Source organism: Mauremys reevesii, linkage group 1, assembly GCF_016161935.1.
Source record: "Mauremys reevesii isolate NIE-2019 linkage group 1, ASM1616193v1, whole genome shotgun sequence".
NCBI lineage: Eukaryota > Metazoa > Chordata > Testudines > Geoemydidae > Mauremys > Mauremys reevesii.
The window spans coordinates 227,216,557-227,237,183 of NC_052623.1; the positions used below are offsets into that span (position 1 = coordinate 227,216,557).

The following is a 20,627-nucleotide window of genomic DNA, read 5'->3' on the forward strand; positions in this document are numbered from 1 at the left end:
GTAGACAGTCTTATGAAAATAGTTTTCAGTATTTTCTTTACTTCTTTACATCTCCATAATTTTCCTTGATACAAAGTAGTACCGGTAATTCATTTCATGAAGTAAATCATTGTTGTTTTCTTATTTTTACACTCCCTTTAAATTCTTTTTGTATAAAATGAATGGCAAATTGTTGGTTATATGTTAATGGGCTTCCATAAACGTTTATGTTCCTGTTTGCAAATGAAAAAAAATCAAGTTACTGCTCTCCTCTTATCTGTAAGACTCTAATGTGACTTTAGAGCAGGGATCGGCAACCTTTGCCACACGGCCCACCAAGGTAAGTCCCCTGGCGGGCCGGGCTGGTTTGTTTACCTGCCGTGTCCCCAGGTTCTGCCAATTGCAGCTCCCACTGGCCACGGTTCACCGCTCCAGGCCAATGGGGGCTGCAGGAAACTGTGCAGGCCAAGGGATGTGCTGGCCGCCACTTCCCGCCACCCCCATTGGCCTGGAGCGGTGAACCACGGCCAGTGGGAGCCGTGATCAGCTGAACCTGTGGACCTGGCAGGTAAACAAACCAGCTTACCCTGGTGTGCCACGTGCCACAGGTTGCTGATCCCTGCTTTAGAGAATTAAGACCACAAAAATAAATGAGAATTAGGAGACAAAGGGGGGAGAGTGCAGCTTTAAGAAAGAAAAGCAGTGGTTCTCAACCTATTTACCATATTGGGCCACATATGCAGCTATATGTGTTATGTGGGCCACATCCACACAGTATGCATACTACCTGTATGGCCCTGAGGATGTTACATGGGCCCCAGCTGTGTGCTGATTAGGCCGTAGGTGGGCTGTGGGTTGAGAACCACTGGCCTAGAGTGACTATACATTTATGCGTCCCCAACATGATAGTATCTGAGTGCCTTGCAAGTACAGTGAAATAACAATCTTTCTTTCTTCCAAGTCTGTTCATAGCATTCTGTTTCTATTATATTTTGAGTGCATTTGGTTTTCAGAGCATCCCTCAATAAAGGACTGCTGTGTGAAAGCGAAGTCAAAGAGAGGGTTTAGCAATTAGGACCTGATCCAGAGCCTACTAAAGTCCATAAAAAGATTTGTAGTAATTTCAGAGGGCTTTGGATCAGCTCCTAAATTCTTAAAATGTGATGAGTGAAAATGTTTAATGTCCGTTTACCAAGGCCAATATAATAAATAGCTTCTATACAATATATTTAATGGTTACATTACACACAGATTCAGTAAATAGAAATGGTGGAAATGAAGAGAAGTCCAAGAATATTGAACGAAACCAATCAAATATTTTGCCTGGTGAGTACTATTATGAGGATTTGTATTTGTTTTTTTTTTAAAGCAGACTGTGTTTTATAGATACATATTTTTCTAGTTCTAAATTCAGAGCACAAATTTGAAACTAAACACAACTTGCCCTGAATAAGAGAGGAGGGGTGTTCTTGTGGCTAAGGCACGTGTCTGGATGTCAGGACATCTGGTTTCTATTCCCAGCTTTGCCACTGACTTCCATGTGACTTTGGGAAAGTCACTTAACCAGTCTGTGCCTAAGATTCATTTTGCTAATAAAAACAACCCACCTTACAATATTTGAAGGAGTATTGAAATATTTTCAGAAAACAATTGTCTTTTAAAATAGTTGATTCTAGTCACTATTGTTGTGATCCAGCAAAGCACTTAAGCATGTGCTTAACTTTTAAACAAATGAGTAGTCCCACTAAAGTCAGTGGGACTACTCATACACTTAAAATTAAGCATATTCTAAATGCTTTATTTAACCAGGGACTTTAGGAGGAAATATCTCTCATTGCTTCTCTGTATGTGTTGTCCCATTAGTAAGAACAGTTTATGTAGAAATGATTTTAACATCTACACACAATTTGTGCACTATTTAGAAACAGCTTTAGTTAAATCAGGGTAATCCCTAATGTGGACACTTTTTTAAATCACTCAATTAAATTAGTTTAGTTTAATTACAAGTCAGCTTAAGCTAAAAGACATTCAAACTGATGTGAAGGTGTCCACGCTGGGGGTGTGGTGGTTGCACTGATTTCACTAAAGCTGTTTCTAAACCAGGGCAGTTAAATGAATGTACAAACTGCATGTAGACCAGCCCTATAGGGAGAATAACATTTCTCCCTTGTTTTGTGTAAGCAGTGTTGACATTAGCCTGCCAGAATGAAAGGGCCCAACTCAGAACTTTGTTTCCCTTGTCACCTCCCATCACAAGTGTTCTTTCCTTTTGCCTCCTTTACTTTGTCTGCATTTTTTTTTTGCTGCACACACCTCCTTTCCTTTCTATTGACCCTTTTACCTTTATAATTCTCTTGTATTCCAGTTCATTCACATACCTTTCCTTCAGCCACTTCTAAAAATCTTTGTATTTTGTGTGACTGGTGGTAGAAGAGTAGTGTTAAGTTCTCTCCAATTTGCAGCTGGCGTGATAGCTGCTTTTACACTGCCTACAATATCCTTCATTTCAAAAATATTTTGTTTATGAAAATCCGCATCCTACTGATGCTGTTTCTATATCCCATCTTGATAATTAGGTCCCAATCCTGCAATGAGATTCACGCAGATGACCCCCCACCCCCAAGATTTCCCTCTTAACTTCAATAGGGCTAGACCCAAGTAGATCTGTTTGTTGGATTGGCATCTTAATTTGTGGTGGCTGTCCCCAAAATTTCCTCACGCCTTTATCTCTGTTACTTTGGGCTAATATCAGATCCAAGACTCCATTGCCCTTCATTGCTTCCTCCACTTCGGGGATTAAAACTGTGTTCCACCAAGTCTAAAAATACCTTTTGACAAATAGTTTTTAGGCACTTTTTAAACAAACCCCCATTACTAAGCCTTCTTTTTAATTTTGATGCTCTCTGATAACTTGCTTCATCTTCCTGTACATTCCTGTTAGATAACCCACTATCCTTTCCCACAGGCTTTTTGTAGCCTTTATTTTAACCCATCCATTTTGGGTATTTCCGCCTCCCACATCTGTCTGTAGTTCACTGCTTGCGTATATGTTTTCACTGTTACACCTCCTCTTTATTTTTTTTCTCTACTGACGTCTTCTACCACATATAGATCATATCTGTCTATATTGGCACTGTCATGCCTTATTACACCAGATCTCTGATGCCAACTAAATACAGTGGAAAAGTATGGAAATAAGTCTTGGGTCAATGTGAACAGGGGATGGGTGTCACTGTTCTGCAGGTTTTTACATCTGTTAGTGTCTTTTCTTCTTATTTATAGCTACTGATCTAGGTTTGATGGGCAAATTTTGCCCTGTCTCTTTAAAATAACAGTAAGGAAGTACAGCAATTGATTTGATTTGATAAAAGAGCATTACACACCACATTGGATTCAGACCATTGGTATTAAAACTTGTCATTCCCAGCATGCTTTGATGTTTATTATATATGTTTGTATTTAGTATAGATTACTAGCATGATAGAGATTACATTGTCTCTTTCATTATTTTGCAGGAGAATTTTACATCACACGCCATTCAAATCTTTCTGAAATTCATATTGCTTTTCATGTGTGTGTGGATGATAATGTAAGGTCTGGTAACATTACTGCTCGGGATCCTGCAATCATGGGCCTCAGAAATATTCTCAAAGTTTGTTGTACACACGATATTACTACAATTAGCATCCCTCTTCTACTGGTACATGATATGTCAGAGGTAAGTAAAAGCAAACAAACAAAAAAACCCAACAAAACCACCAAGTAATCTAACCTCTATATTTGCACTCAGAAAAGTAGCACATTCCTACATCTGCTGGTCTAATTGGAACAGCTACTGTAGAGCTTTCTCATACTCCCAGTTTTCATTGATGCTGGTTGAAAAACAGTGGAGATGAGAAATTTAGAGCATACTAGCACTGTTTAGCTCTGTGTTCTATTTATTATTTGTAGATAGTACAAGATGGTCTCAGTCTTTGTATAAAAAAAGAGGGTGAGAGTGAGGAAAAAGCAACCTAACTTAAAACGCCACTGTTAACACTGCATATTTCTTCTTCAGAAACTAATCAATCTCACCCTAGTCCTGCAACGGAATCACCAGTAGGGATCCTGACTTAAATGGCATGCGGCACAGACATAGGGTCTGCACAGATTATTTTGTAGGATCAAGACCTAGTATTATAAAAGATGTAACTGTGCAAAAGTTAGGAAACTCTCAGTTAATGTTGTGCATAATTATATACTTCAACCTAAAAGTTTAGAACTAGATAATTAACTCTCTTAAAAATGAAATCTTATCTCTGATATAAACCTTTTTTCAGGCTGCAAACCTGAGTTGATCTATGCAGGCATAAGTCTATTCATGTAGATTGGTTATCAGAACTTGAGTCTTAGATTTTAATTAGGGAGGGAGAACATCAGTTGATTCCTGTGATATATTTTGTGGATTTTCTTCAACCTTTAGTTCAATTTTATTTTCAGTTGCATAATCTAAAAAAAAACAAACCCCTGTCCTTGTACTATAAAGCCAGTTCTACACTATAGCCCAAGTCGATATACAGACGCTCCCCGGGTTACGCAAACCCGATTTATGCAAATCCGCACTTACGGAAGAAGTTCCCTATGTTCCATAAGCTTTTTTTTTCCTTGCATAATTGTTGGGTAAACGTTCCTGTCTTACACAAAATTCGACACTTGCGTAAGTCAGGGAGCATCTGTAACTTACGTCACTCAGGGTGTGTGAAAAATCACACACGCACCCCAAGCAACGCAAGTTTTCACGGTTCACACTGGCGCTATGTCCTCGGGAGACACTCTCCCACCAACATAGCTTCTGCTTCTCGCCGAGGTGGAATAATTATGCTGATGGGAGATCGCTCTCCTGTTGGCATAGCATGTCTTCACCAGATGCGCTACAGCAGTGCATCTGCATCGGTGCAGCTGTGACAATGTAGCACTGTAGTGTAGACTTGCTCCTCGTTTTCTGATGGGATCCTAGTTAAAAGACATGAACTAATGTGTGAAACTGAAGGATAGAATGAACACCTAGCTCTTTAGAGTCTTAAATGCTAATTACTTTTATCTCCCTTTTTGTATTGGTTTTCTGGTTTAAGCATTTGCAGAATAAACATTATGACCAGCATAGTATGTGTAGATTTAGGCAAAACTATATATTCGTCCTTGATATACTTTGTGAATTGAATTGGAACTGTTGGTAACAAACAATTTACTGCAGCTGGCTGACCTAATTTAAAACATGCAACTTTTGTAATACATTGTACAGGGAAAAGTGAACGATATCAGATTTCTGAAAACTAATCTGAATTTGGTGCCTTTGGAAACTTTGTTTTCTAAAGTTGTGTTTACCACCTACGTAAAAATTTTTTTTTGTAAAGTGGTTAACCAGGAGCACAGCTGCAGAGATGTTGAGATGTTTCATTGTGACAGGCATTCATCAGGAACTTTCTTTGTTGTTCTACAAAAAAAAAAAAAAAAAAAAGGCAGCCCTTTTATAGATGGATTTTTATAATTTAGCAACGGCATGGAGTTTATTAAACCGAATGAAGAGTGACTTCTTTTTTACTGATATTGGGACTTCATATAAAGTGAATGTCACCAAAAAAAGTTGCTTTTACTGTTTCACTTGTGCCTAATGGTCCTGGTCCATAACTGGGGCCCCTTGGTGAAATGGCAATGCAAATAATTGTAATAATAATACTGCTGTTTTTTTTTTAAAAGTACACTCTGTAGACTTCAATGCATGCAAACCATACGTGTTCTGCATTCTGTATAAACTGAGATAACTTCATACTATTTCCTAACTGACAGGTGTTTACATTTCATCACTGAAAACACCACAAATGGCATCTTTTGTATGGTAGTCTGAACAGATGGACTGAACTCCTTTCAGACAGGATTCCCCCCTTCCCCCCCCCCCGCCCCCCCCCGCAGTTCAGAACTGTTGCTCTGTTCCTCAGGTGTTGGGGTTGCCATGGATAGAGAGAGGAGGAATATTTTGTGGCCTCTGTTGCCTGTATTACTGTTCTATAGAAAAGCAGAAAATTTCTCAGGGGTGGCAGTCAGGCACCTTTTGTGACCATTACAGTGATGCAGAACATTTTCTGAAAAGTCCAAAAAGTAGAAATGGAGATTTTACAATCTGTAGCATAAACTGGCTGTTTGTATCGTTTTTGCAGATTATTTTGGGTATGTGCCCTTGTACCACCATAAACAATTGCACTCCTCATTTCCATCAGCTATATATATTATATGAGACAGCTACCAAATTGGCATTTAGTCAAAGTATACCTGTTGTGGCCTGGTATCCTTACTAAGGCAAATGTATTGAAATTAATTGGACTTTTCCCTGACTGAGAACTGTTTAGAGACTTCAGGACTTGACTCTCTATTTTTAGCCCTCGTAGGGCCTGATGCTGTAAAAACCTAAGCACCTGTGTGACATTCCCCAGGGTACAGTCTGAACTGATGGACAGCTGTGTCCCCTCAGTTCTCCAACCTGAGGTGCCTTTTACACTGCTTTACTCTGAGAGCAACCACTCCTGGCCTTGTTCACACACAGCCTCTCTACATGTAAATTACTCCCAGCTGAGTTATGAGTGCTCTTAGCCAGCCACTCCTGAATTATATGTCAGAGTAACACCAGCAAACTCCCAGGCCCAGACATGCCCCCAGAAATGCGTGTGGTGTACAGCCCAATACCCTTCTGGACAACACAAGCTCACAGAAAGTCTGTCATTTTGTTAAGGTTTATGCATGTTGTTTTCTATTATCTCATATGAAGCTTCCCAAACACTTCAGTCGAAACACACACAGGTTTAAACGAAACAAAATAATAAAGCAGGTTTGTTCACTACAGAAAGATAGATAAAGTGATTACAAGTAATAAGGTATTAAAGTTAGAATTGGTTAAAAGAAATAAAAGGTAAAACACAAACTAATACCTAACTTATCAAGCAAAGTGAATTCGAAGCAAAGATTTCTCTCACCATGTGCTTTATTGGTGTTACTGGCTGAACTCCTTTCAGACAGGATTCCCCCATTCAGCCATGGTGTCGCCACCGCACAGAGCACCGGGTCAGGCTGGGCTCCGCAGCTGCGCTGCCCCAGAAGCTCGCAGCCCTGCCGCCCAGAGCATTGTGCTGGCGGCAGAGTGAGCTGAGGCTGCAGGGAAGGGGGAACAGCAGGGAAGGGGCCGGGGGTAGCCTCCCGAGCCAGGAGCTCAGGGGCTGGGCAGGAGGGTCCCGCGGGCCGTAGTTTGCCCTCCTCTGTCCTAGACAATGGCCGTCCTACTAACAAATCAAGCTCTTTTTTTGATAGATTTTAGAGGGCAAGACAGGGATGAGATCATGGTTACTGACTGCAGACCATAGCTCCCTGAACACTTCTTGTACCTCACTAGAATGATAGTATCATTCTGGGTTGACTTTGGATTATTATCTTTTTTACCCCATACACTGTCACATAGGACCCTGTTTATCTGGTCTGAGTAGCCTTATGAACCTTAGTGGAATACTCTGCATGTAAAAAATAACCTGATAGCATAGTGAAATCATGAGTATATCACTTTTAAAGATGACACAGTAATGATTCAGGTTCTAATTCATATTTGAGTTTTTGTGGGTTTAATTCATTGACGTTCTGTGTTCAATCTGTTATTTCTGTGAGTGCCCCCAACACTTAACATCTGTACTCCTCTGACACTGTCCAAGAACTGGTGTCATATCCTGCTTCTTTGGTAGGTCCTTTTAAGGTATCAAATGTTTTTTGACCTTACTGACTGCAAAACTACTGCTAATTGGCCTTTAGGGCAACAGGACCTTTCTTTTTAGACACTGGTTTTTAAACTAGGCCAAAACAGGGATCAAAACCACCAACAAACGCCTACCTTACATGTGACAGACAGCCTGTGTAGGCAGATAAATTACAATGAAGACCCAGTATTTCTTCCGGAAAGCTTGAAAAAATATATATTTTGTTGTCCAGGATTGTGCTATCTGATTCATTTGTTGCGTAATCTAAGGGCAAAGCAAACAGATGCTAAGGATTTGCATCATGAGAAAATTGTTTTTAAATGTTACCATTTTACAATGTTAGTTCTACCGCCACTGTAGATTTTTTTTTTAAATAATATATAACGATCCACTGTATCTAGTGTAGGTGGGAACTGCGGCTTACAGCAACCCTCTGAGACAACGTATAGGGTGAACTGTATTTGTGTTACCAAATGATCAGAAGTTTGATACTTCTTAAATAAGGCTGATTTTTTTTTCCTGCTGTAGAGATGCTCTTTGTATGGTGTTTGACAATCTGTCATTTACACTGTGCAGATTTAGAACCATTTGCTGGTTTTATGGAATACAAAAGTGCTTAAACTGGAAATTTGGAAGGGTATGTAGAGTGGCGAGTCCATGTTTATATGCATAGTTCTGTTCATACTGGGAGGTGATTATATTTTGAAGTTCCAGAGTGTGAATCATAGGAATGATTCTTTTTAAATAACGTTAATAAAATTGACATTTATATATCTGCCACTGATGGATTACAAGTGAGATAAAAATAGTATTTTCCATTTCTTGGCTTAGATTCCAAGGAATGTCCGAAATTCATGTAGAGACGCCCCTCGGGTTACATAAACCTGACTTACGCAAATCCGCACTTACGGGAAAAGTTCCGTAAGCTAGAAACAGTTGTTTTGTTTTTGTTTTTTTTGCATAAGTGTCGGGTAGATGTTCCCGACTTATGCAAAATTCAAGTTACACAAGGCATTCCGGAATGGAACGCTTGCGTAAGTTGGGGGAGTGTCTGTAATGTTCCCCAGTGTTTAAACTTTTATCTAGATGTCAAATTTTTTTGACAAGTCCCTATTAGCCATGCCTCTTGGAACACTTTATAGGCGCAGAGTACCATACCTAATCTTGGTATTTAACGGAAGCTCCAAATTCCCTCTCCATTTCTTCTTGTATCTGTATCACTTGAATTATTGAATTTATTTTGTGATATAAATCCAACCCCAACACAAGATCTGTCTGCCCAAGCCATTTTTAATATGCCAGTGGCCATAGTATGAGGGTCATAGCTAGAGGTCCTCAAAAGGAATACCAACAAATTCAGTGACTGCAATTAGGCTGTTGAACACATCCTTACTCTAGCAATCCAAAGTATGGATCTGACCATATAAGCAATTTAATTGTACCTAATATCTGAAAGCTGAGATTTTCAAAGCCGCTTATGGTAATAGTGCATGTGAATGTTCTTGAGACAAATGGGAGCTGTGCATCAATATCCCCCTTTGAAAATCTCAGCTTAAAAATGCATATTGCACTGTTCACACAATAGCCTGTCTCAGCACTGTAAATAACTCAGTAGCTGAGTTTTTGTGGTAATCCATAACAATAAACATTTCCAGAATGCATTGGAAAACTAAATGTTCTTTGTCTATGATCTTATTTGAAAAGAATGAAGCAGATCAATAAACAACATTAGCAAATGTGGTCTATGGCCTGAGATATTCGAGAGAGACCTCCGCTTAAGAAGAGAACTTTCTACTTTCTGGTAGAGAAAATTGTGTTCAGCAAATGAGCAGGTGTGGAAGCTCATAACACTAGAGATTGTAAAGAGAATATGGGAGTAATAAAGACATTGGAATAAGATAAACACAAAAATATTAAAGACCTGATAGAAAAACATTGTCTTGCAACACTATTGTCTTGAGCCACTTGTTGATGCTTTTCTTATATTTTATTAACTTAAAACAATTTTTAATTAGATTTTCTTTCTTTGTTAAGGAAATGACTATACCATGGTGCTTAAAGAGGGCAGAGCTTGTGTTTAAATGTGTCAAAGGTTAGTGCATTCTTCACCTATTATTCTGTGTCACATTCACTCTCAGCAGAAATCACTTAAAATTACATGTCGCAGAAGAGATGAAAAATGTGAGGAATTCAAAATAGAGCATCAGAAGTAATTTTGTATCTGTTGGCACAACTTTTCCATTATGTGTATGTTTTCTATATTCTTTCCTCTTTAAAAAGTGATGAACATATGATACTATGTTAGAACAGAGGGGAGAAAGTAATATTAACACACCCTTGTCATGTGATGACTTGTCTATACTCTAGCACTACAGCTGCACCACTGTAAATGCTTCGGTGTAGACACTATCTATGCCGACGGGAGGGATTCTCCCGTTGGCATCAGTAATCCACCTTCCCCAAGGGGTGGTATCAAGATGGACAGGAGAATTCTTCTGTCCACCTAGAGCTATCTACACAGAGGGTTAGGTTGGTATAGCTCCGTCTCTCAAAGGTGTGGATTTTTCATACCCCTGAGAGATGTAGCTATATGCCTGTAAATTCCTAGTGTAGACCAGGTTTAAGGCCTTGTCTACACTACAAGGGGAAGATTGATCTAAGTTACGCAACTTGAGCTATGTGAATAACGTAGCTGAAGTCAACGGACTTAGAATCTACTTACCACAGGTTCCACACTACGCGATGTCAACTGGAGATGCTCTCTCGTCGACTTCTCGTTCAGGTGGAGTACAGAAGTCGACGGGAGAGCGATCTGACCTGCTAAATCGACCACCGATGCATCAATAGTCATGCGTCGAACCCCCGGTAAGTGTAGACAAGGACTAAGTCTAGAAGACAAAGATGAAAAAAGACACATTACATCATCAAGACTTTTATCTGACAGTGCAGAATTGTTCCTTCACAGTATATTTTCCAATATCTCATTCAGTTGATGTTTTAAATGACCACACAATGGAGCTTCTACTAATTTTTTTTTGGTGATTATTTCAGAGGTGAATGAGCAGGAATTTTCTTGATATTTAGCCTCAATTTTTTCCCTTTTTAAATGTATCTGTTATTGTCTATTACTACTGGTTGTACTCCTGTGCCCTACGTTTAAATAATTCCTCTCCATCTTTGCTGTTCAAATCCTTCAAATATTAGTTGAATGTTATACCCCCTACACTAGAAGTTAGCCAGTTTCTTCTTAGTGGGGGCCAGTAAGTGGGGGCCATATGCTCATTCACAATTATACTACATCCCTATGTCAGCAACGTAGAAAAATACGATTAGGAAAGTGTTTAATGTATTTTTGTCAGCAGTATGGTATTGTGGACTTATACTGGTCCATGGTCCATATTTTGGGAACCCCTGTCCTATAAACACCACATCAGCAGCTAGCCAATCTACATGTTTTGCTCTTTCTTCACAAATCAGTTCCTTGTGATAATTTCTATTGCCCTTCTCCAAACTGCATCCAGTCTGTCAATATATTTCTGGTATTAGAGTGTCCAGAACTGAATTCAATATCTGCTGACACAAGAGTTATATAGACAGCATAGCTAGTTGTTGAAAGCAAGCTGTCAAAATAATACAGATCCAGAAAGTATCTTCTGAATGCCTACTGCAGCTCCATGTTGACCAGCACCAGATTGTGCAGTTTGCTCAAGCGCTGGAACATCACACCCTTCAAGACTAGAGTTGTGTTCTTCATAGTGGATCATCAGGATCTCCAGGCTGACCAGAGATTTGAACCAGCAGGTTGGCCAGGCTAGTGAAGACTATGGGGCCAGAGGTGCTGATCTGGTTTATGCAGCTTCACCAGGTTGCTGAAATCATAATTATATGTGTAAATGTATACCACACTCTGATAAGTGTCATTAAAAGGAAAACCTAATGCATATAGTATGTAAATATGTGAATGTTGTCTTTTAGGCTTCATGATGGAAATGGCTTCATGGGATGGAGGAATTTCTCGGACCGTACAATTTCTGGTACCGCAGGTAGGTTAAATTGAGAAATTAACTCTTGGTATGGCCTAGGAGACAAAAATAGAACAGGGCTCTGGGTGCTGATAAATCTGGGTTCTGTTCCCTGCTATGCCTTAGCCTTTCTATATAATCTTTAAAAAAAAAAGATGCTTTAGTTCTCTCATCTATAAATTGGGAATAATACATGCTTTAGAGGTATTGTGACATTTAACATTTGAACCACTTTTTGCCAGCTACAGATAGAATGTAAATACAGGGTAATATTTGCAAGTAGGTTTTGTCCTATTAATGACTAGAATTAGGTTATAGCTAAGACCATATTTCATTCACAATATTGTGGAAATTACAGATACGGCAATATTAGGCTTCCACCACAATTTTGTTGTTAATTAGCTTATTGTGCACAGATCACAATTTTGCATGCATTTTGAGCATGCAATTAGTTCTGCACTAACGTTCAATACCTGGAAAATGTAAAAGGCTAATGTGACTGGTCTTGATTTCTATTGCCATTGTGTTAAGACTTAATTTCCTGAATTTTATGCTGTATTGGTCACTTAAAAAAAAAAGGTAAAAATGTAATATAGTTGCAGCAAAAAGTCTGGTTACAAAAAAATTAGCAGGCATAACATAATACATGTGTTTATATTATTCCAGCAATTTTTTCTTAAGCAAATAGGTCTACTCTAGCTTTTCCAAATTACTGCTATTAATAAAAGTCCATTATTATTTTCTGCGATTTTCCATCTCTTGTGCGCAACTCAGGTGCATTTATTTGAAGATCATCCCATGATTCAAGTAGGGCCCTAGTCATAGCATGAGTGGCTGGAAACCTCATCTGGGTGGTAGATGTGCTGCTATAAGACTCCAGTACCGAGTAAAGCACTGGAGGAGAGCAGAGAATATAGAGAGAATGGTTTGACTCATCCAAATTATAGCAAACAAATCAGTGCTTTTTGTTGTCTTCATTTTTACAGACTATATCTGAGGAAATGTTTTATCAGTTGAGTAATATGCTCCCCCAGATCTTTCGAGTGTCCTCTACGCTGACTCTGACATCTAAGCACTAACCCTTCACTGGAAGAGATGAGAGTATTGGTTTAAATACTAGAATTTCTCCTCTGTATTTTTCCCAAGGTTGACTGTTTATTTGGAAGTTAAATTTTATTGCAAGTTGCAAACAAAATAATGTATATCCATTTAAAAGTTCATAAAATCAGTGTTCTGTCTTGATGTATTTGCCAAAAGAATCAAATACAGTCAGTCTTTCAGCAAGATGATAATGTGAAATTTCACCTTTTTACGCATATCACGTACTGTAAATGTTTGCGTGACCTAAAATGTGTGTATTTAAATGTTATCTATAGAAACATAGTAATTTTCAAACCTAAGCATTTACAGTAGCAGGAATAGATATCTATACATTTGTGGAAATATTCTTGTTTTCTGAATTTGCCAAGTGCGATTTAGAAGAGCATGAATTATGTCAGGCAAGCCTTTTTAGAATAACTTAAATAATCTGGAAACATTATAAAAGCAACTGTAAATAAGGTCACCCTGACCATGAGAATAAAATTGACACCCCCTCCCATAACAGTTACAAAATGAAAGGTAAAATAAAATGAAAAATAACCTCTAACTTCTTGTATTGTGCAAATCATTCAGTAGATAATATACTCTTGTGACAGTGATTATGGGTTTCAAGTTTTGTTAAAAAACAGAGTATAGTAATTTCCATTTTCACAATGGGTTTTTTTCTTTTTCATGTCCTGGTATTTTTAGTGTAGCATCTCTTGTTTAGTAAGAAGATTTGGCATTGGTGGGACTTCCACATAGGCAATTCAGTAATAGTATCAGAGCTATTTTTGTGCATTGTACAGAAAAGTAGTCAGGATTAATTTAATATTAAATTTGAATCTTTATATTCAGAGTAGAAGATATCTGGGATCTGACATGGATCACAAAAGTACAAAAAAAAATTTGCTAAGGGCCATCTTTGAAGGCAAAAAATTCATATCACAAAAATTGAAACCCATTGCTGTCTATTGCAGCTTGGTATATTGATTCTACAGATCTTGTTAACTTCAAAGAGGTTTGGCTTTGCCTGATAAATGTGAAGAACATAAAGGTCTCGTTTTTGGGGAAGTCAGGCCTGGATGCACAAAAGGAGCTAGGCATTGTGATGTTGACATCCCAGTACCTGATTTTTAAGTGCCTACAACATCAATGTAATTCACAAGGCCTGAGGAGGAAGCCTAAGCTCCCAATATAATGAATAGGAGAAAGACATATCTTATATGATTCACAGAATGCGGGCAGGGAGCCGCCTAATTTAGACAATGAGTGACGTGGACAAGAGAGATGTGCAAGTCCAGGCTACAGTGAGGCGCCTCTCTCTGCTTGTGATTCTCAGCAAAGAACCCTCTCTTGGGCTACAGCTACACTATGAGCTTGGGATGCGAGTCCTCTGCGTGTGTGCACATGAACTAACTTTCATGGAGCTAGTGGTAGCATAAATGCTAGCAAGGGGAGAGGTGGTGGAGGCATAGCTGAGCCGGGCTGAGTACATACCAGTGGGTTTCAGGCAGGGTTGTTCTCTCTCTGCGGGTCTCCCCTGCTGCTACTGCAGCTACACTGCTATTTATACTTATGCTAACACAATGAGGGCTCATGTACTTGTATTTCAATGAGCCAGGGAATTACAGCCCCAGCTTGTAGCATAGACAGTCTGGGAGTTGGGTGCCAATATGCTATTTTTACGTGACACCCGGAAGTAGGGGGTGCAGAAGAAGAATAACTCCCTCATAAAACTTCTAGCCCAGGCATTAGGGTACTCACTTTGGATGTGAGAGACCCCCAGTTCAAGTCCCCCCTTCTCCTGAGGAGAAGGGATTTGAACAAGGCTCTGTCACTGCAGGTGAGTGCTCTAACCATTGGGCCATGGGCTTTTCTGATGGTCCCGCAAGCACTTGTGGAAGTTGTTGAACTCTGGAAAGATAATGAAAGAATTATTGGGCCAGAGAGAGAGAGAGAGAGAGAGAGCACAAGCATGAGAGTGACACTATAGCCTGATGGTTACAGCACTCCCCCAGGATGTGAGGATCCAGTCCCCCTGCTCCAGTGATTGATGAGAGTGACACTATAGCCTGATGGTTACAGCACTCCCCCAGGATGTGAGGATCCAGTCTCCCTGCTCCAGTGATTGACTGTCCAGCTTGCAACAGATGTGACTGAGGGAGTCCCCACAGCAGAATATCCCATAGTCCTCTGGCTCCATGCACTGTCCTAAGAGGTGCCCAATCCTTCTTCACATCCCTTTTCTCCCTCACATGGAGGGGCAACTTGAACCAGCAGTCTCCCACAGCCCTAATCGCTGGGCTAAAAGCTATGAGGGAGATGGGCCTCTTCCTCTCTCAGCCGTTTTGTGTGAATTCACCTGAAGGTTTGTCAATCACAGTGGAGCCTAAAACTGAGAACTGGCACCTGACTCCTTTTGTCCACCAGGCCTCACTAATAGTCTTTTGGCTGGAAGCATTTCCTAATCATTTTATAAGGCATTTTACTGAAGAACTAAATACAAGTCCTATGTAACAGAAAAACGTGAACCAACAAATAGATTTGCATAACACTGTCATCCTCTGAGAGCTACACACACCCTGCACAATGGAGCCAGTGGACATCTCCCGCTGAGGTGCTGAGTGCCATTTGTTCCATGCTAGCAGCTTCTAAGACCATTGTAAGTATTGCACCTTAATTCAATGTGCAAGAAAGGAGGTGGGCTGTAAATGCAGCCATAAGAAACTGGAATAATCCTGCTAGAGCTCATTTTACACTGCTGGCCTGAGCCAAAATCAAACCCGGGTCCCAGAAAAGCAAGTGCTCTAACCGCTATCCCATTTAATAAAGATGCAGTAGCATAGTATTCCCCTTAGGAGTTGTAAAGGGTCTGTACACTGTGTACTTTGCCAGTTTTTGCAGCCAGTATATCCATTAACTAGAAATGAGCACAGTGAAAATCCTTGGGCATTTAGAGAGTCTGGATTATCCCTGTGGGCTGCCTATAATGCTATAAAATTTATGCCCAAATACTGCTCGGTTACTGTGGTGTACACCCAGAATAACACTACTGATGTTAGTAGTTGCTCAGAGAACCTATATTGGTGTAACTGAGAGGAGAGGGTGACCTTCCTTTTAATCCTGGGCTCCCCTCCCACTTGATTTTACAAATCCCATTGCCTTCAACAGGAATGCTGCCTGAGTAAAGCCTGAAGAACTGAACTCCTCTAGAAACTTTTGGGTATAATTAACTGGCATACTAACTGGTCTTCAATACCAGTATAACTTGTGGCTTACTAAAACTTAAGAGGCAGTAATTTATGGGACAATTACTATTTCTAATGGAACCTGTATTGGAAGCCTCCCTAAAGTCTTAATATTGTAAACGAAATACACTGCATTGTTTTTGTCCACTGAACCTGTATGTTTGTCAGATGCTTTTGACACAACATATTGCTATTTTTCCTGCTGCTTTTCCTACCATACAACTGAGAAGAGAGCCATGTTGATCAACATTTTTGTTGCCACTTTTTCATATTGCATATATAGTGTAGAGCCAGAAAATGCTATTTGGGTCACCCTGGTTGGTCCCCACTTGACAGTGCATGTGTTTAATTACAAGAGAATCAGCAATAGACCAAACAGCAGCCTAAAGATGAATTGCCATTTGAGAGATCCTGTATGGGTCAAGGGAAGCTATCTGAGAATAAGAGGAAAATGACTTACTAGGCATGACGATTGCTGTTTGTATGTGCAATGCAACATTCCTTGGAAGGATGACAGTGCTGTTCACTGTCTTTACTGCCTTAAAAATACTTTTTTAAATTGGGTGTTGGCAGCAGGTGGGCTGGGCTCCTACTGAATAATTACTAATAAGAGAAACAAGCAAGGAATTTGACACTGCCATTGATTACTAGTATACTGACCTACTCACCGTAGTTAATTTAAATTACAGGTGGTTTTATAGGAACAGAATTCAGGTCATTAAATAAAGTTAATTAAAGAGAGTCTCTGTTTATTCTGGACGTAACTGGCAAACCTCCAGCAGGAGAAGGCCAATACTCTATTGTCTCACATTATATGATCTGTGGCACTTTGTGTGGATGTCGACTGACACACAGGAAGAGAAGAATCATGCAAACAATTGAGACATACAGCTTCTTTCTGGTCCCTAATAGGAGAACCTGCAGAAAGAACAAAAGACCAAATAGAATATCAGAGGCTCACACTAGGTTGGAATTTGAGCCACAGTATTCAAATATGGGACCTCCCTCTGCTCTCAGACCTGTTTTACACTGGGTTAGTTCCAATGATTTCACTAGAGTCACTCTTGATTTACACCACCAGGAGAAGAATCAAGCCTAAGGATTTTTTTTTTTCTGCAATAGTTTTCTTTTGGTAACAGAATATGGTTGGTGAAGCATGGACTGGAGCCACAATATTTTTCATGTGACTTATTACCTTGCCCTTTACATGACAGGTTAGCAGAGCCAATCTAAAGGAAAGCTGTGGAGAGGCAGTATAGCCTAAATGAAGGAACTGGGGTTGAGAATTAAGATGGCCTGAGTTCTAATATGGTTGTGCCATTAACTCTTGTGTAACAGTGGGCAAGTTACTTAAGCTCTGTCCCTCACCTTTTTCCTTTACACCATGGGGATATTAGCTAATGTTTGTACAGCATTTCGATTATGTAAAATACTCAGGATTACTATTGTTTCCTGTCTATGACAGAGCCAGGAATACAACCCACTTCTCCAGGGTTTCAGTCTAGTGCTTTAAACATGAGAACAGCCCGTCTCCTCTTGCAAAACTCTGCACCTCATTCACTGTCCATCTTATGCACTGAATGAGGCCGGGGTCATGTGTCTTCCATAATATGGGATTATGTAATTAAAACACATTCCACAATGCATATGCATCTGTAATCTTAATCCTGGCCTTTTCTGAGAGCTTGACTTTACAACCTTAACATTCTTTTAATGTCATTTCCCATGTTCTTTAGCAGCAAACTGAACAAAGCAGAAATTCCATTACTGGAAATGATATTGACCACCCACATAGGTCATCAGCGGTTGGAATCCTGGACCTTTAAATTCACAGCACAGACCTCTACGCTTGAGTAAAGGAGTGGCTGGTAGCACTAGTAAACTGTTATCCTTTAGAAGGAGACACAACAACGACTTTACTTCCCACCTGTGAGAGATGTGACTTTACTCTGTTTCTCATCTGTAATGTGGGGGATGATACTTGTTGGCCTCCTAAGATAGGAGTCCTTACTCAGTAATGAAGGCTATGAAGTGCACAGATTTGTTAACACCAGTCAATGGAAGAACTCAGATTCAAACTCATGGTCCCTTCCTGCCACCCACCTCATACAGAGCTCTTGCCATGGGAAAAGCACTGTGGGGCTGCAGCATGCTCAGTGCAGTTGGCATGTTAGGGAGCTCTGAGTGGCTGGAGCATGCACATCACAAACTTCTAGAATGAAGGGAAATCAAGCCATGAGCTGTCTCCTTCAGTCCTACCGCCAGATGGGGTGAACAGGCTGAGTTTCCTCTTCCTCCAGTTTCCCATGGAGACGCAGGGCCAGATTAAAGTATAGTCATTATAGGTCCACGTGTTAGGCCCTAGCTCTTGGAACCTGAGCTTTTATTTAACAAAATATCTAAGTTTCTAGTCCTTATGGTTGAAAAGAAAACATGAACTGAGTATAACCGATGTAGCAATGTCTGGCTGAGCCTGCAAACAGCGCAAAACAATCACTGAGAGAGGTGTGAATTCCCCTAGGCCGCTCACCAGAGCATTAACTCCAAGGCAAATTCTCAGAGGGGCCTTGCCAGCACCACCCTAGCAGAGAGCTGTGTGTGGCAGGAGAAGAGTGCAGCAGGACTGGTCCACCCATCCAAGCAGATGCACCCTGGCTGCTGAGGTAGATGGGGTTTTGCTTCCATTTCTGCCTCTTTGAGGGAAAAAGGGGAATCCTGCTGCTGCTTTCAGGAAGATGGGGGCCCCAGGCCATAAGCCCTGTCTCTCTGGGAGGGGAGATGTGTCCCTGCCCCTGTGTCCAAGTGGGAATGGGGCCACAGGGAGATGGCAGAGTCCTTTGGTGAATAAGTGTTGTACCTAACACTCCAAATTACTCAAACCCAGCCTTCTCCAAGGCTAGGAGTGGGGAGAAAGGGTTGGCTCATGAATTGCTAAATCAGTGAGAGCAGAGTGTATGTGCGCACAAGTTGGCGGTTTCCACTGCTTTTGTCAAAAGTTGACTTGGTGGAAAAGATGGGCATAAACAAATCTCCAGGGATCAAATGAGATTTCTTCCAGCACGGTCACTGGTGGGACTTTTCACTGAGCCCGTAGTATGACCGACTGTGGCAAGAATGTTTTAGTGCCCTTTGGAAACGGATGAACTGATGAGCGTCTGAGACACAAACGATAAGCAAGACAATGGCTTGGGTGGGATTACAAGGAGCAGTTCCCATTTCACCCAGAGAATTCTGTGAGGAAGCTGGACGGTGAAGTGGTGAACATAATGTGCTCTGGGCACAGGGATGCTTTTGATAAACATTTTCCATGAGATATTAGGCCTCAATTCTGAAAGTTCTGGCTGCCTCCCAAGCAGCATTGCTGAGTAACTTCACCTCCTGCTGAAGTTGGATGCCAAAGCAACAGGCAATAATGTTAATGAAATTAAATGAGAGCCGAGGGCACTCAGCACCTTGTAGCATCAGAAAGTTCAAATGCAAAACCACAAATATGGCCAGAGTGATGACGGGGGAAATTTTTTGCTGGGTGGAAGAATGCGGGGGGGGGGGGAGAAATAGAAACAGGATGACAGAAAAGTTTTTATTGGTGTTGGGGCCAATTCTTTTTGATACTTCCCTTACTGCCTTTGAAATCAGAACAAAAATCTATGCTATTCAAATTCACTGATACCATTACAATAGCGAGAAGAGTAGCAAGATACAGGGATAACCTAGAACCACAGAACGGACTAGACAGAGCAAGGCGATATGGAAGAGAAAGCAGCAAATGGACTTTAATATTGCATACTGTGAGTTGCAGCTATACTCTCAATGGGATATAGCAGAACGGTGAAAAAAAGGAAGCGACCCTAAGCTGGCAGTGAAGGATTATATGAAGACTTGGATGTCAAATGCAGCTGAACTTTGGCAAGAAGATATATGTGCGCCTCATGGTCATCTTCCCCAGCATGCAGTAGAGTTTCTTTTGGAAAATATATATGCAGAGCAACTCAGAGCCCTAAATCTCTTCTTGGCTCCTAGAGTAATATTTCTCCTTTCAGAAGGGTCAACAAACAAAGTGAATATAGGGCACGGCTTCTGACTTGTCTGTTACGTCTTGGGCTGGGAAGAGACAGACATTTCTTATCTCAGGGACAACCACCAATACTCAATGGGAAAATTAATGAAATCACAGAGCAGAAAACAGTTTCTATTGTTAGGACTAGAAGTACTGATGATCCTTATATTTAGGTAAATATGAAGCACCTGGTCCCAAATATTCTTCTGTGATTAAAAACAAATGTGGGCAATTTATGCTAATAAATACAGGGGAAAATTTGAGTTTGGTTTTATGTAACAATCTTATGCAATCAAAAGCAAGAGGACTGTGGTGTTATTTCAGACCTTCCCACTAGTTCTAGCCTTTATTTTAAAAAGAGTCAATTTTTGCTCTGTTACACCGGTGGAAATCCAAAGGAAATCTACTGAAGTCAAAGTCTGAAGTTCACGGAGTTGCTCCAGAATTACTCAGCTGTAACTAAGGTCAG

The 20,627-nt window shown here is 40.4% G+C and overlaps 1 protein-coding gene and 1 long non-coding RNA gene across 3 annotated transcripts in view; one reads left to right on the forward strand and one right to left on the reverse strand.

Moving 5' to 3' along the window:
* The window catches only part of C1H12orf4 (chromosome 1 C12orf4 homolog), a 33,197-nt gene extending 19,779 nt beyond the window's left edge, over nt 1-13,418 (forward strand). For both annotated transcript variants that reach the window (XM_039538754.1, XM_039538765.1), the window contains exons 10-14: nt 1,231-1,305; nt 3,495-3,697; nt 9,783-9,840; nt 11,724-11,791; nt 12,757-13,418. In XM_039538754.1, the coding sequence (XP_039394688.1) occupies nt 1,231-1,305; nt 3,495-3,697; nt 9,783-9,840; nt 11,724-11,791; nt 12,757-12,849 (497 nt within the window). In that variant the 3' untranslated portion in view covers nt 12,850-13,418. The remainder of the gene's footprint in view (nt 1-1,230; nt 1,306-3,494; nt 3,698-9,782; nt 9,841-11,723; nt 11,792-12,756) is intronic.
* Nucleotides 7,883-20,627, reverse strand: part of LOC120405315 — a 115,386-nt gene continuing 102,641 nt past the window's right edge. The window contains exons 4-5 of the long non-coding RNA XR_005598493.1: nt 10,471-10,636; nt 7,883-8,012 (exon numbers count right to left, since the gene is read on the reverse strand). This is a non-coding gene — a long non-coding RNA (uncharacterized LOC120405315). The remainder of the gene's footprint in view (nt 8,013-10,470; nt 10,637-20,627) is intronic.